Source organism: Acanthopagrus latus, chromosome 1 (assembly GCF_904848185.1).
Source record: "Acanthopagrus latus isolate v.2019 chromosome 1, fAcaLat1.1, whole genome shotgun sequence".
Classification (NCBI taxonomy): Eukaryota; Metazoa; Chordata; class Actinopteri; order Spariformes; family Sparidae; genus Acanthopagrus; species Acanthopagrus latus.
In genome coordinates this window covers 1,775,595-1,791,767 of record NC_051039.1, presented here as the reverse complement: position 1 = coordinate 1,791,767, position 16,173 = coordinate 1,775,595, and the positions used below count along the sequence as shown (strand labels likewise).

Sequence of the window (16,173 nt, the reverse complement as noted above, 5' to 3'; positions counted from 1 at the left end):
CACAACAAACTCGATTTACGATTTTAATTGATTTTTTTCTTCTCAACAGTGCATTTTTAGGAACGAGCTCTTGACTTGCTGCCATGTTGTTGTGTATGTTTCTCTGTGGAAAGTCAATGCGGGGGGCAGAGCCCATTATGAACTACGGGAGCCTATGAGGAGCGGCGGCAGAGCAAGTTAAATAAAAAATCAATTTTCATTTTTTTAAATCGTCCTAAACCAGAAACTCAAATTAATTGATTTTGCCGATTTATCGCCCAGCCCTAGCTCACAACAATACACAATGAGAGTACAGATAGACAAATCAAGAGGAGCCAGCTGAGGTGGCTAGGGAATCTGTATCGGATGCCTCCTAGACGCCTCCATCGGGAGGTGTTCTTGGCATGCCCCACCGGGAGGAGACCCCAAGGAAGACCCAGGACATGCTGGAGTGACTATGTCACCCAGCATCTCCTGGGAACGCCTTGGGATCCTCCCGGAGGAGCTAGAGGAAGTGTCCAGGGAGAGGAAAGTCTGGGTGTCCCAGCTCAGACAGCTGGCCCCGCGACCCAGCCCCAGGTAAGCGGAAGAAAATGGATGGATGGATGGATGGATGGATGGATGGATGGATGGATGGATGGAGTACAGATAGAGAAAGCAAGTAGAGAATTTAGAGAGAATATCAGACACTCACAGTGTGGCTCTCCTTTGTCGGGTCAGTCACTGTTTGTGGGGACGACATCATCCTGGAAAACTCTCCATGGGAAGATCTTCACCTATGTTAAAGACAAAGATAAAATTTGATTCTATTTTATTGCAAATCCAGAAATACAGTAGCATTTCACACACACCAGTTATGAAAACTCAAACATTTAGATGGTTTTTTTTTCAGTTTTGTCAGGTCATTGAAAATGTGATGAAAAGAGGCGGGGCCTATGGAATCACAACTAGTTTGGAAGTTATTAAAATCTGAACATCCATTGAGTCACCAGTGAAAACATGTGTTTACTCTGTGTGTCCGTCTTTAGTGTTCACTTTGGATAAATACTATTTTTTTTCTTGTAAATTCACATTTTAAATATCTAAATCAACAAGAAGAAGCAGGACTGTTAATGGAAGCTAACTAATATATAAATCTGTCTGGTTCATGCTGGATGTTGTCATTAAAAATCAAACTCTAACATTGTGACTTCTTTAGAGGACACCACCGTCCCTCCATCCAAACAGATCAAGCTGACCAGACTCTTCACAGCTGCCCTCTGTATCCTGGACTCCCGTGAGTCCAGCAGAAACGTGTCTGCGGTTCCACCACTTTAGTCTCTGTGTTAACTTCCATCAGGTAGTACTGCGCCGTGGCAATAAATAATGGGAATAAATAAACTACAAATGGTATAGACTGGAAACAAAACATCTCTAAAGTGTCTTTATGGCGAGCTGAACTTGTCTTACCGCTCCATGTCGGGGATCTTGTTCTCCACGGTGTTAGCTGGCTGGTTGAGACGGATGACAACCAACTCGCTGCTGCTCACACTTCCCCCGACCGTCACCTGGAGGCAGAACAGAGAGTGGTGAGAGTAGGAATCTTCTTACTTCACATATAAAATCCTGAAGACATTAATTAATTTTTTTAGATATCTGAAAAAGAAGAAACTAGAAACACCACAGCACAGTTGACCTTTGACCTTTAAGTTTGTGGATATAAAATGTAACAGCTTCATCATTTTATCCCAGTGGACATTTGTGTAAAGAATTTTATCATAATCATATGAATTGTCGTGCGGTCACAGTTACCTCGATCGTTGACCACCAAAATCTAATCTTAACGTTGATCCTCTTCTCGTACAGCCGATTCATCTCTTCCCTCTTTGTTTTTGCTGAAATCTCCTTGATCTGTGATCAGGATGAAGAAGCAGTTTTAAAGATCAAAATGAGAAATCCTGGCGCTACAAGAAGAGATGTGTGATCCAAAGTTGTGCTAATTGTTGCAATAATTACAGTATGTAAAACAGCAAAACCTTCATGCTGCTCTTCCTCTTTATTTGTCTGAAAAGCTGAAGTGTAGAAGACGGTAGCCTGACTTGAACTTCCTTCTGTATGTCCGTATCACCATCTTCAATCTTTATGTCAGAATGAGCAGACATATCTGTTTTTTCTTTCTGAGACACAAAACATTTCATCCTCAAGGAAATGACCAGTTCTCCAAATCTTTTTCTGAGGCAACAACAAACTGACGACAAAAAGATGGAAGAATACTACAAAGAATTACAAAATAGTTGCACCAAGCAACATTTCTGAGTTGTCTTTATGTCTGAGAGTTCCGGTTCACTTGCGTCACATTGTTCTGTGTCTCCTTCAGTCTGGGGCTCTGGCCTCTATGTGTGTGTGTGTGTAGATGCAAATGTTTTATACATCAATTTGTGGAGCTTTTTACTACTCAACCTAAAATGGATAATTTTACAGTGACAGCTGTCCGATGCATTAAAAAGTTAAAGTCATCTAGTGCTCAACAGGTTTTCTTTGGTCCAGATGTAGAATCTAAGATGCATATAAAAGTCAAGACCTCCTACAGTCTCAATATACTTTCATCTTCCTAATTGTAGAAAAATATGTTCAAATAAGGTCATGGTGTGACTCTGAGGGGTTGGATGTCATCAACTTCTCCTCTATAAAAACGCCCTTCTTTCTGACGGTTGGTAGTGAAGCAGCACCTGAGAGGAAAACAGAAGAGGTGGGTGGGAGCATCCGTCAGACATCTTTCTCTACCAAGAAGGTAAAAGATTTTCACTTGGCTGCATCTGGCTTCATTCTCAGGAGGTAGCAACAGGCTTCAGTGATCATTGTTTCTCAGTTCATGCAGTTATTAGGCCTTTAATGGATCTCATCTTTCCTGACACCTTGTAAAATTTGTCAAAAGTTTTCCTAAGAGTTCATAAAGTCACATTAAACCCTATAAGAGGCTGAGAATGTCCGTGGTTGGCAGAACTTCTCTTTTACTGTTTTTCATTTTAGTCTTTTGCAGTTTGGTGGACTAAATCCATCCTGCACAATAATTCTAAGATGGTTTGAAGTATGTGGTGTGTTCATATCTCCATGCCTTGATTTTACAATTTTGAAGGAACACTTACTAATTTTGGTAAAACTCAGTGCAAATAATCAATTGTGCCTCCTTTTAATGAAGAAGTGGAATTAGTCAGGTTGGTGCAGGTTGGCCAAAAATAAGTTTAACTAGCAAACAAGTTTGAAATTTGGACCGTAGTTACAGTAAAGCCTTATTTTAACACATATTCTCCATATTGAGGCCTATTCAAGAGTCTCACCAACGTATTCAGCTCCAGAAAAAATTATTAAAGGGATAGTTCATGTTTTTTTGAAGTGGGGTCATAAAGTACATATCTATAGTCAGTCAGTTCCCTACCGTGATCACCGATCAGCGCAGCCTCAGTTTGGAGAAGCAGAGAGCCGCTCGAGCCCAGATGCTCAGCTTTGTACTGCAGTGAACGGGGTCCAGAGAAAAAGAGAAATAAAACACCTAAAACAAGGCCTCACCTTAAAAAATCTGTATCAGTTCAAGTGTATGCTGTATAGGGAAAATTCACACCGATTTACATCGCCGTCAGACCGCCCTTTCTTTTGGCATCACATTTTCTCATAGCCCGTAGCTTTTTTGTGAATGTACCTGAGTCAAATCTTCGTGTAAAAGCATCATTACGACTAAAGAGGCACTTTTAAGATTTGCCATGTTTTTTTTCGGGTCAAACTCATTTTCAATGGGAGTGCTACGGGCACTTTTATGATGAACATGAACATGAAACCTTGCTGGTAGCATCACCAGGGTCTCTACACATGAACACCAGCACTGAGAACATTGTTTGTGTACACAGAGTTACTAAAAAGAAAGTTTTTGAACAGCTCATGTTAGCAGTAGCTTGTTCCACTCGCCGCCGTCCTGCCAGTGGAGAAGAGTCGATCTCAGAATGAGACGTAACCTGGAGGACAGTTAAGGTGGAACAATCCTAAAGCTTAGTTCCATATAAATGCAGATAATTTGTTGTTTTGTTGTTAGCGAAAAACAATATTGACCTTGAAGTTGGAAAAGGAGCCTCATATAAGAAACAATACTAAAATAAAAAGGCAGGAAAAGTCACATGATATATCGCGTGGATAGTTGTTGCTGGAAGTTGCAGTAGTTCCACCTTAACTGTCCTCCAGGTTACGTCTCATTCTGAGATCGACTCTTCTCCACTGGCAGGACGGCGGCGAGTGGAACAAGCTACTGCTAACATGAGTTGTTCAAAAACTTTCTTTTTAGTAACTCTGTGTACACAAACAATGTTGTCAGTGCTGGTGTTGATGTGCAGAGACCCTGGTGATGCTACCAGCAAAGTTTCATGTTGTGTCGAGACTTCTTACTGTTTTAAAAATACAGATTTTGATGCTATTGTAAAAGTGCCCGTAGCACTCCCATTGAAAATGAGTTTGACCCGAAAACAAAAATACAGTAAATCTTAAAAGTGCCTCTTTCATCGTAATTATGCTTTTACATGAAGGTTTGACTCATACACATTCACAAAAAAAGCCTTGGATGCATTTTGGAGAGAGTTTCACTTTAATTTCCCATGATTGTCATGAGTCAGAAGCTTAATGATCTTTTTAGCAACAACAACCACTTCCAGTGCCCTTACTGAGCTCGACACTTAATTTGACTTCAGGTTGGACATATGGGACAGAGCATTTGTATATTTTTTGTATAGAAATATTCTGATAATCAAGTAATTATTCATGAGTCAGTAATCACAGTCGTTACTGTATCGTACTGTGATGTACTAAACACTCTGTGCTGATGCTGTTTGTGTAACACTCAGATGGCCGGCCGGTGCTGGATGGCTGTAACACTCTGCCTGTTGCTGTTTGATGGAAACAGTTTGGCAGCTGTGGACCAGAACCAACTTGCACCAATTGTAGATCAGATCTTGAACATGTGAGTCGACTTCTGCATATACACAAAAATACAACCAATTCATAAAAAAAAAAAATACAACAAGGAAACATGACAAACTCTAGTCAAGTTACCTTTGTAACTCTATTTCATAATCTCATAAAATTAACAGCAGTGAGTTGTTTTATCTCAGTTTAGTGACCTAATAAAACTGAATTGGGCGAGTACAAATCCTTCATATTGATACATTTCTAATATAATGTGGTGGACTGTTGTGTGTTTATAGTTTCCTTTTCGTACCAAACTAGTTTCTGACACCCTTCCACTTATCTAGGGATGTCCTGATTAGGTTTTTTTTAACCCGATCCTAGTTAATATTTAGTATCTGCCGATACCGAGTCCCAATCTGATACTTAAACTTCACTGACATTTTCCTGAATAATACAGCTGCATTAAGACAAAAAGTACTTGCATCCAAGCTGTTCCTTAGTAGTTTTTTTATTTTGTTGAAACAAGTGTATTAGGGATGTCCCGATCCGATCTGTGTGATCGGGCTCGGGGCTGATATGGGCATTTTTCCACTGACCAGATCGGCAATTTTGAACGTGGACTCAGGCTGTTTTTTTTGGGTTTTTTTTTTTAAACGTCATAGCATAATTTGTGGCAGAACTCAGACGCGCATGTAACATTACTCTGGCAAACCTGTGGATAAAATGTATGCAGTGTGGAAATGTATTAAATTAGAAAGTGAAAGCAGTCCAACAGCGACATGTAACATCTGCATTACGACCGTTTCACAGAGCTGTATTTAATACCACTCATTTGTTACGGCACATAAAAAACAAACACTCAAAGAATACAACAAGTTCACTCAAGTAATACAGGCAAAGACCCCAAAGCACCAAACACTTGCAAATACTTTCAAAAGGAAAGACAAATATCCTCGAGACAGCGACACGGCCACAAATATTACGGAGAAGATAATTAAATTAATGGCTCTGGATAACCAGCTCATCTCCGTGGTAGAGGATCAGGGTTTTCTTAGTCATATGGAGTTTTTGAATGCCCTATGCCCTATCATCTCGGCATTACATTACATTTCTTCCATTTTCCATTTACAACGTGCCGTTATGCACACTACTTTCGTGGGTCTCATACAGCAGAGCATGTAAAACAGGCGACAGAGGGGCACTGAAAGCGTGAGATAGACAAGCAATGCGTCCACGTCATTTTACGTGTGAACGTAGGTAATATGTAAAAAACAGTGGTAAAAAACAAGTGTGTGCTGCGTCTCACACACTTCAGCTGCTGTACACGAGGGTCTGCTGTCACAGTGCAGCATCAAATACTCACCTGCTAACACAAGGAAGGTGGAGGCCAGTGTTGGAAAAGCATACGCAGAATAAGAAAGAGCCAAATGAAAGTATTTACTTTGTTTCAACAAAATAAAGAAAAAACCTATTAAGGAACAGCTTGGATGCAGGTACTTTTTGTCCTTAATGCAGTTGTATTATCAAGGAAAATATTAGTTCAGGCTAAGAATCGGATCGGGATTCAGTATCGGTAGATCCTAAATATTAATGGGCTCGGATCGGGATCGGGGTAAAAAAAACCTGATCGGGAAATCCCTGTGTGTATACCTTCATATTACAACATTGTCCGACCACATTCCTTGTGAAAATGCCCACATCTGTCCAGATCCATCCCTACAATTATCACATCAGGTTCTTATTTTCTGTATGGAATGATAGCAGTAACACTTTTCATCCGTTTCGTGTTGCAGGTACACACCAAGCTACCAGGGCAGCAATGGTGTAAGGTCAGTAATGAACTAAGTAAAAGTTACTCATATAATGCTTTTTAAAATAATAGTTATAATCTGCTTTACAGCAGAGAGAAACGACAGAAACTGACAAACACATAAAACAAGCACCAGAAACTGACGCTACTTTATACAAAGTATGACCTGATGACTTTCCATGTGTTTGTTTTAAATTCACATTAACAATGTATCTACTTCAGGATAAATAGTTGAATTTATTTTAATATTCATTATATCTGTGTGTATATTTATACTATTCATCATAAATGTATTTTATTTGATAATGAAACAGAGAGATACTGGGAGTGGCAACTGTTTTAAATAACACCTGGTTTATGTCTTTTGGATCTGTTTTGTTCTGAAAGAAGAAACCCAATGTTCAGCCTGGCAGTAACCATCCCATACAACGAAGACACAAAGAAGTATGACATCAGTCAACTTGACGATGGAAGCAGTGTCACGGGGAAGATTCTTAATTGTGAAGTGTACACCAGCCCGAGGGTGGTAGCAGCCACAGTTCTGAAATGGCCCGAAGTTCTGAAACAGTGTCCTGATGGACCTGTGCAATGGCCTGATGTTGTGACAAAATGTCCAGGGGTTAACACATGGGCTGATGTTAAGAGACAGTGTCCTGGTGAAGTTAAGGGTGAATTGAAGGGTAGAGCAGATCATGCAGAGTACCGTACTCTGGAGCACATTAACACCTTGGACAGTAAACATTACAAAAATCATTTGTTGCTTTTCTATGTTCTTGCTTCCCCATGTGATCAAAGATGCACAAATGAAGAAAATAATTTGAACATTCTTAAAAAGATTCATGACATTAAGAAATGGAATAACTATGCTGTTGTGTTTTCCAACATATTCAAGCCTCGTAGTGGTCAAGTCATACCTAAAGAGAGGCTACAGGGAGCCCTCGAGCGACTTGGGGGATCAATCGGTCTACAAAACATATTCCGTTGCAATAAACAGGATGGTAGTATGCATTGCACTAGTTGCTCTAGTGATGATCAAGTTGCACACTCTTGTGTTTCAGACGAAACAATGTCGGGTCCCAGCCCTAGCCAGCCCCCCACGCCATCCACAGGCAGTCAAGGTGGTGTTGATAATGGTAGTGAAAAAGAAGATGAGGGGGCACCTTCTTCACAAGGGAGTCTTGATAACAGTAATGATAATAACGTAATTCCAAACGGAGGTGTGCCACCCTCAGAAGGTGGTCCTGAGAATGATATTGAAAATGGCGAAATTCCAAATGGAGGTGCGCCACCATCACAAGGGGGAAAATGCAGAGGAATGAGAAGGCGTAAAGGATGTAATGGCAGAGGAACGAGAAGACGTAGGAGGCAAAGAGGCAGAGGACTGAGAAGACGTAGGGGGGGAAAAGGCAGAGGAATGAGAAGACGTAGGAGGCAAAGAGGCAGAGGAATGAGAAGACGTAGGAGGCAAAGAGGCAGAGGAATGAGAAGACGTAAGGGGCGAAAAGGCAGAGGAATGGGAAGACGTAGGAGGGGAAAAGGCAGAGGAATGAGAAGACGTAGGGGGGGAAAAGGCAGAGGAATGGGAAGACGTAGGAGGGGAAAAGGCAGAGGAATGAGAAGACGTAGGGGGGGGAAAGGCAGAGGACTGAGAAGACATACGAGGGGAAAAGGCAGAGGAATGAGAAGACGTAGGGGGGGAAAAGGCAGAGGACTGAGAAGACGTAGGGGGGGAAAAGGCAGAGGACTGAGAAGACGTAGGGGGGGGAAAGGCAGAGGACTGAGAAGACGTAGGAGGGGAAAAGGCAGAGGAATGAGAAGGCGCAAGGGGCGAAAAGGCAGAGGACTGAGAAGACGTAGGGGGGGAAAAGGCAGAGGACTGACAAGACGTAGGGGGGGAAAAGGCAGAGGACTGAGAAGACGTAGGGGGGGAAAAGGCAGAGGACTGAGAAGACGTAGGGGGGGAAAAGGCAGAGGACTGAGAAGACGTAGGGGGGGAAAAGGCAGAGGACTGAGAAGACGTAGGGGGGGAAAAGGCAGAGGACTGAGAAGGCGTAAGGGGCGAAAAGGCAGAGGACTGAGAAGACGTAGGGGGGGAAAAGGCAGAGGACTGAGAAGACGTAGGGGGGGGAAAGGCAGAGGACTGAGAAGACGTAGGAAGGGAAAAGGCAGAGGAATGAGAAGGCGCAAGGGGCGAAAAGGCAGAGGACTGAGAAGACGTAGGGGGGGAAAAGGCAGAGGACTGAGAAGACGTAGGGGGGGAAAAGGCAGAGGACTGAGAAGACGTAGGGGGGGAAAAGGCAGAGGAATGAGAAGACGAAGACGAGGGGGAAAACGCAGAGGAGGCCTCTGGCGTAGAGGTGGTGGCAGGCGTAGAGGTGGTGGCAGGCGTAGAGGTGGTGGCAGGCGTAGAGGAGGTGGCAGGCGTAGAGGAGGTGGCAGGCGTAGAGGAGGTGGCAGGCGTAGAGGTGGTGGCAGGCGTAGAGGAGGTTGGAGTTTTGGGGGATTTGGCAGACGTAGAGGAGGTGGCAGACGTAGAGGAGGTTGGAGTTTTGGGGGATTTGGTAGGAGATCAAGATGGGGTCGTAGTTAAGTTTTGGGAAAGCTGTGACTCAGGTGAAACAGATTTGTTAGAACTTCAGCAGCTCCACAAACCCACCTTGACTGCAAAAAACTCCCTTGTTTTGAAACAAGTTTACTATATCATTACTATATAGAGCAAGCATAATTTCCAAGTAATTTCTCATACTTTCTTTTAAAAAATGTAATTAAAAAATATATATATATCTTACTGTCCTCAGTATTGACAGTATTCATGTCATTGTACACATCTCTTCATGTCTATTTAATTTGAATAAAGCTTCGCTAAGCATCCATTCTGGCCTGTGTGTCAGTCATTTGGTAAACCATGAACACAAGCAGAACAACCCATATCCAGATCAACTTTTTCACTTCAGTATATTTATTCACTGTGAACCGCAGTTGTAACGCTTCATGTTCCTCTGAACACAAACTCTCAGTCCTGCAGTGTTTTTAGCTCAACTAGATCCAGTCAAACAACACTGGATCATGCTGCCTACCAGCTGCTAATATAACTAGCTCTCCTCCTGCTGATTTCAACACAGATTTGTTGTGGCTCACTGAGACTAGAATTAAAGCTTCAGAGCTGTCTGCCTCCACCCAAGGAGTCAAGATAAATAATGGAAAGAACTTTTTTTTGCAGAATATTATGATGTCACAGTGACCTTGTGTCAATGTCATCAGTACATCATGTCATCATGTTATTAGATGTGTATGTACTTTGTGCACATAATTCATAAAAATAATTGTTGAGAAATGGCCAAAAATGTGTTTTGTGATCAGATTTGTGAAATCTACAAAAATCATGATGTGCCATTTGCTGAGATCTGTATCAAACAAAACATGTTTTCTTACATCTGGTGAGCAACTAGGCTGGGGCATCTACGCAGCACTACAGTACTTCATTATAATGCCTTCTGTCACACAGTGCACCTTTATAAAACAAACAAACAAAAAAAACGGAGCTTACGCAATCTTGATATTGCAATTTTTGATAACGTTACAATTCATTGTGTAGCCCTTAATGCAACTTATTTTATTAACACATTTATCTAAATCTTTGTAAACAGGAATTAAAGTGCAACTCATTTTTGGCAAATTATATCACCTGTGCTGTTGTTTGAAGTGTTTGACAACCATACATAAATCACCCTCTAATATTAGTGGGCTATTATTAAAACCACTGACTGACATAAAAAGTTTAAATGTGCTGAATATGAACAGAACAACAACAGGCTTACTGACTTATGTTTGAATAACAATATATGGCTACACAATGTCACCACACAGCAGCCGTATGTTGGAGTGAGATGCTTAACTGCAGAAGTGAAGATAACTTTTTTTCCACTAGCGAGCCATCAGCTAAAGTCGGGGTTAGCCCACTTTGGGATGTGCCCGGGCTACGTCAGTAACAGCTCCTCCTCCTTAGCATTAAGCTTCCTTTAGAATGACTGATGTCAGACTGATTTGGAAACCAGGTTACGCAATGCATTATGGGTAAAATAAGACACTTCACAACACAGAAATAATGGCAGCTGCAGCAGCAACACCAGCGGTGGAGGACTGACATATATTATAAACCTAGATATGTAAACAAAGAACAAAAGATAGAAACGTTCAAAATAAGAGATGCTACAACTGGAAGCCCACAGAGAAGTTGGAGACACCTCAGGAATGGTGCTGCAGATATATGGTACTTTAGGCAGTAACCATAAGAACGATGCAAATGTGAGCACTGAATAAGCCAGCAGGGCCTCTCTAGGTTACGAGCCAGGGATAAGTGACAACACAAATGTCCATCGACTGAATCAGCGTGATGTCGTGATAACAACAATACAAAACTGGCAGTGGATTCACACTGGAGAGATATATGAAATCTGCAAATTATTTCTGTTGTCACTTTCAGCTGTAACTTTATCATTTAAAGATACGTAGTCTCTTCTGTTCATCACTTCTCAGAGACATGTTCAAATATGGACATCGGGCAGCTCTCAGGGTTTGGCCTCAGCCCGCCTCTTTACTATAAAAATGTCACCTCCCTCAGTGTGAATTCACTGACACCTCACCTGCGCTGAGAGGGAAGCTGAGCCATTTGCTTTTGTGCTACATCGTTCTTCATCACAGCAGGTAAAAGATTTTTCACTGGGATTGAGTACAAATCATATTTTCAAATACAAAAGACAAAAAAACGGTGGGCAGGAAAATGTTGTTGTTTTTTTGTTTTTTTTTTCTACATAACCTCAAAGCAAGGTGTTGTAATAGACTGAAAGATTGAGAAAAGATGGTATTCATTGCCATGCCTTGATTTTACGATTATAAAGGAACACTTACTCATTTTAAAACTCAGTGCTAGACATTGATTGGGCCTGCTTTTAATGAGGCAGTGGAATGTGTCAGGTTGGTGCAGGTTGGCCAAAAACAAGTCTGAACAAGCAAACAAGTTTGAAATATGGACCGTAGTTACAGTAAAGCCTTATTTTCACTTTCCGAAGAGTCTAACCAGCCTTTTCAGTTCCAGAAAAGATTATTAAGCCACATTAAAGTGAGACTGTAGCTCTGAACGAGTCCACTCTGGCAGCAGGCTGCATTTACTAAATAATGACACGTTGAATTTCCCTAGATTTCCCATGATTGTCATGAGTCAGCAGTTTAATGATCTTTTAGCAACAACAATCATTTCCAAATATTCTGATAATCAAGTAATTATTCATGAGTCGGTAATCACAGTCGTTACTGTATCGTACTGTAATGTACTAAACGCTCTGTGCTGGTTCTGTTTGTGTAACACTCAGATGGCCGGCCGGTGCTGGATGGCTGTAACACTCTGCCTGTTGCTGTTTGATGGAAACAGTTTGGCAGATGTGGACCAGAACCAACTAGCACCAATTGTAGATGAGATCTTGAACAGGTGAGTCGACTTCTGCTTATACACAAAAATACAACCAATTCATAAAAACAATACCACAAGGAAACATGACAAATTATTACAAGTTACCTTTGTAACTCTATTTCATAATCCCATAAACGTAACAGCAGTCTGAGGAGTTATTTATTTCTCAGTTTAGTGTGCTAATAAAACTGAACTGGGTGAGTACAAGTCCTTCGTATTGATATTTTTTCTAACATCACGCAGTGTGTTTATTGTTTCCTTTTTATATAAAGATAATTTCTGACAATTGTATGACCAGTGCACCTTTCCAATTATCACATCAGGTTCTTATCCTCTGTATCAAATGATCAAACATAGCAGTAACATGTTGCATCTGTTTCTTGTGGCAGGTACATACCAAGCTACAATGGTGGAAGGTCAGTAAAGAACTGAGTAAATGTTAGTCATAGTGCTTTTAAAAAGTTACAATCTGCTTTATAACGGAGAGAAACGTCAGAAATGGACAAACACATAAAACAAGCACCAGAAACTGACATAAAAACGCTACTTTATACAAGTATGACCGGATGATTTTCCATATGTTTGCTCTAAATTTACATTAACAATATATCTACTTCAGGATAAATAGTGTAACTGATTTTAATATTCATTATATCCATTATGTTTACATTTGTTTCATTTATCATAAATGTATTTTATTTGATAATCAAACAGAGAGATTCTGGCAGTGACAACACGCGAATTCTGCAATTTGGTGCCGTTTTAAATAACACCTGGTTTATGTCTTTTGGATCTGTTTTGTTCTGACAGAAGAAACCCAATGTTCAGCCTGGCAGTAACCATCCCATACAACAAAGACACGAAGATGTATGACATCAGTCAACTTGACGATGGAGGCAGAGTCAGGAGGGAGATTCTTAATTGTGAAGTGTACACTGGCACAAGGGTGGTTGCAGCCACGGTTCTGAGATGGCCTAATGTTGTGGATCAGTGTCCTGGTGGACGTGTGCAATGGCCTGATGTTCTGAGAAAATGTCCAGGAGTTAACACATGGGCTGATGTTAAGAGCCAGTGTCCTAATGAAGTTAAGGAGGGTAGAGCAGATCATGCAGAGTACCGTACTCTGCAGCACATTAACACCTTGGTCAATAATCTTGATAAAACTGATTTGTTGCTTTTCTACGTTCTTGCTTCCCCATGTGATCAAAGATGTACAAGCGAATCAAGTAATTGGAGCATTCTTAATAGCATTAAAGCAATTCAGAAATGGCATAACTACGCTGTTGTGTTTTCCAACATATTCCAGCCGCGTAATGGTCATGTCATACCTGACCAGGATCTACAGGGAGCCCTCCAGCGACTTGGGGGATCAATCGGTCTGAGCAACATATTCCGCTGCAAGCGACAAAGGGCTATGCAGTGCACAAGCTGCTCTAGTGGTGGACAAGTTGCCCGCTACTGTTTTTCAGAAAATTCACAACCTTCACTCACAAAACCTCAACAAGGAGTCTCCACAAATGTTGGCAGTTACAGAGGAGCAGGTCCCAGTGGCAGAGGCAACATCAGGAAAGTGGGAAAACATAGTTGGAACACAGGAATGTAGTGGATGGGGTAAAGATAGAAGGAGGCAGGAGGAAAAGGAGGAGGGAGGTTCTCAGGATACTACGGGATGAGCTTAAAATCTTTAAATCAATATAAACATATACTGCCATATGTCTTAAATCAAAAGAACCAACAGTTGTTGATAATTCAGAAAATCTTTTACTATTTGGCTTTACCATCAAAGACAATGGATGCACAGTTTAGACTGTAAATGCATAATTCTTTCTTCTAAACTTGCAGAAGTACTTCATGGAGCTCGTGCAAGCATTTTTGTTGCTGCCAACAAAAATGCTTGTTTTTGTTTTTGAGTGTAAAACCAAATGTTCATTTTCACCCTGACTTGTAGATTGAGGATGATAATTTTGTCTGAAACAGAGGAGAGAGGCAGGGTGGTTTCTACTGCCTGTGTAAAAGAGGAACAATTTTCTACGGCATGAGACAACACAGAAAAAACGCCTGAGTAAATATTTCTAAATATTGGTGCAGTGGCAAACCAAAAACTCAAATTAATTGATTTTGCCGATTTATCGCCCAGCCCTAGCTCACAACAATACACAATGAGAGTACAGATAGACAAATCGAGAGGAGCCAGCTGAGGTGGCTAGGGAATCTGTATCGGATGCCCCCTGGACGCCTCCATCGGGAGGTGTTCCTGGCATGCCCCACCGTGAGGAGACCCCAAGGAAGACCCAGGACATGCTGGAGTGACTATGTCACCCGGCTGGCCTGGGAACGCCTTGGGATCCTCCCGGAGGTGCTAGAGGAAGTGTCCAGGGAGAGGAAAGTCTGGGTGTCACTGCTCAGACAGCTGGCCCCGCGACCCAGCCCCAGGTAAGCGGAAGAAAATGGATGGATGGATGGATGGATGGATGGAGTACAGATAGAGAAAGCAAGTAGAGAATTTAGAAAGAATATCAGACACTCACAGTGTGGCTCTCCTTTGTCGGGTCAGTCACTGTTTGTGTGGACGACATCATCCTGCTGAACCCTCATGACTCACAGCAAACACCAATTCCTCAAATCAAAAGGCCGGAAACTCTCCAGGGGAAGATCTTCATCTATGATAGAGACAAATAATAAAATTAGATTATATTCTATTGCAGATCCAGAAATACAGCAGCATTTTACATCATGCACATACTAAGACCAAAAGAACATTGCACAGCTGTACACCAGAACAGGCATTTCGTTTTCAATTTCACCATTGCCTCAAACTGAAATCATAGCCTCTTTAACTGAGTCCAGTTTAGCACAGCTACTCTGCACATCTGCATGCTAAACTGGATCTGACTGCTTTCAAAATAACACAGAGGGCAACATTTGGGGAATTAAAGAAAAAAAGATATTCAAGCTGCAAAATTCTCAACGTCAGTTAAATGGGATTGTGGCTGGTTTAAGTTGAACCTGAGATTCATTGACCTCTTCAGGAGTTTATGTGACTTCTATAGGGCAGAGCAAGCAGGCTCAGACTAACACACAGCTATAAGTTTAAACCAAAGCTTCTGAGAAGACAAACAAATAAGAGAATTTTACACAGACAACAGAGTTTTAAAACTGAGCCGGAAAACAATTTGTGTCTTAAAATGTATTATTCAAAATGTAAAATGTGGAAGCCAAGTAAGACGGGCAAAACAGCCGCAGGTTAGCTAACAACAGTTAAGCTAACAGTTAAGCTAGCAGTAAAACGTAATGCACAGGTTTTCTCACAGACAAATAAAACCAAACTCAAATCCCCGCAGCTCGCTTGAGAACACTTACCGCTGTTTTCACAGTACTTCCAGGTCCCAAAAAACGAGTATGCAGCTCTTAAAAACACCAACTGTCTGCTACACCTTGAAGATCCGTTCAACTTCTCAACTGCCGCTGACCGCGAACACTTTCAAAACAAGATGGCCGCCGGAAGTACCGTGTAGTCATTTCCTCTCTCATTTTGTAAAATGTAAAACAGATATTTAAAATATAAAAACGCAATTTTAATGAGATTACGAACAATAAATTGTTGGTTGAGAGTTAGGGAAAAGTATTAAACATTTCTGATTAAAAAAATTGAATTGAAATTCCTGTGAAAATATCAGATATAAAAACAGGAAGATGTTTTCTTTTTTAATTAGTCTGGTTTACATTTGTCTTCATGGAAAATCTGAGTAAAATACAATACTAATCATAAAAAAAAGGTTTTAGATGAAAATGCTGTTTACATGAGAAGCTCAAATCACAAACAAAAACAAACAAAAAAAACTGTTGCTCCAATAGACTAAATGCTTGTTGCATCAGGCAAGGATGTAAACAACATATGCTATTTTGTGATTGTGAGGGAGGAACTGTTGACCATGTTTTTGCATTATTTCCATGCCACTGCTTTTTGTCTTGATTAATAGAAATACCATTC

General features: G+C 41.1%; 3 protein-coding genes across 5 annotated transcripts in view; 2 read left to right on the top strand and 1 right to left on the bottom strand.

Moving 5' to 3' along the window:
• Nucleotides 1–1,815, bottom strand: part of LOC119017776 (cadherin-23-like) — a 101,113-nt gene extending 99,298 nt beyond the window's left edge. For both annotated transcript variants that reach the window (XM_037094864.1, XM_037094870.1), the window contains exons 1-3: nucleotides 1,771–1,815; nucleotides 1,429–1,526; nucleotides 674–755 (exon numbers count right to left, since the gene is read on the bottom strand). In XM_037094864.1, coding sequence (XP_036950759.1) covers nucleotides 674–724 — 51 coding nt within the window. In that variant the 5' untranslated portion in view covers nucleotides 725–755; nucleotides 1,429–1,526; nucleotides 1,771–1,815. The remainder of the gene's footprint in view (nucleotides 1–673; nucleotides 756–1,428; nucleotides 1,527–1,770) is intronic.
• A 179-nt stretch (nucleotides 1,816–1,994) lies between these two features.
• LOC119025159 lies at nucleotides 1,995–9,758 on the top strand. Its single transcript, XM_037108594.1, has 6 exons — nucleotides 1,995–2,749; nucleotides 4,842–4,957; nucleotides 6,699–6,734; nucleotides 7,103–8,337; nucleotides 9,083–9,276; nucleotides 9,750–9,758. The coding sequence occupies exons 2-6, from the start codon at nucleotides 4,842–4,844 to the stop codon at nucleotides 9,756–9,758; spliced, it is 1,590 nt and encodes a 529-aa protein (XP_036964489.1). The 5' UTR covers nucleotides 1,995–2,749.
• On the top strand, nucleotides 8,992–14,701 carry LOC119017834. 2 transcript variants are annotated; one of them, XM_037094942.1, is made up of 4 exons: nucleotides 8,992–11,419; nucleotides 12,085–12,200; nucleotides 12,572–12,598; nucleotides 12,993–14,701. In XM_037094942.1, exons 2-4 carry the CDS (start codon nucleotides 12,085–12,087, stop codon nucleotides 13,783–13,785), a joined length of 936 nt encoding a protein of 311 aa, XP_036950837.1. In that variant the 5' UTR covers nucleotides 8,992–11,419; the 3' UTR covers nucleotides 13,786–14,701. The 2 variants fall into 2 exon arrangements, with proteins under 2 accessions (XP_036950837.1, XP_036950829.1); XM_037094934.1 differs by lacking the exon at nucleotides 8,992–11,419 and having other exon boundaries at nucleotides 11,430–12,200.
• The last annotated feature ends 1,472 nt before the right edge of the window (nucleotides 14,702–16,173 follow it).

What these genes read in the sequence shown, in the direction of transcription:
- LOC119017834 (XM_037094934.1), top strand. Translation starts at nt 11,920, where the DNA reads ATGATTGTCATGAGTCAGCAGTTTAATGATCTTTTAGCAACAACAATC. An exon ending in GTAGATGAGATCTTGAACAG is followed by an intron (nt 12,201 to 12,571) that starts GTGAGTCGACTT and finishes TTCTTGTGGCAG; the next exon opens with GTACATACCAAGCTACAATG. An exon ending in CCAAGCTACAATGGTGGAAG is followed by an intron (nt 12,599 to 12,992) that starts GTCAGTAAAGAA and finishes TTGTTCTGACAG; the next exon opens with AAGAAACCCAATGTTCAGCC.
- LOC119025159 (XM_037108594.1), top strand. Translation starts at nt 4,842, where the DNA reads ATGGCCGGCCGGTGCTGGATGGCTGTAACACTCTGCCTGTTGCTGTTT. An exon ending in GTAGATCAGATCTTGAACAT is followed by an intron (nt 4,958 to 6,698) that starts GTGAGTCGACTT and finishes TTCGTGTTGCAG; the next exon opens with GTACACACCAAGCTACCAGG. An exon ending in CAGGGCAGCAATGGTGTAAG is followed by an intron (nt 6,735 to 7,102) that starts GTCAGTAATGAA and finishes TTGTTCTGAAAG; the next exon opens with AAGAAACCCAATGTTCAGCC.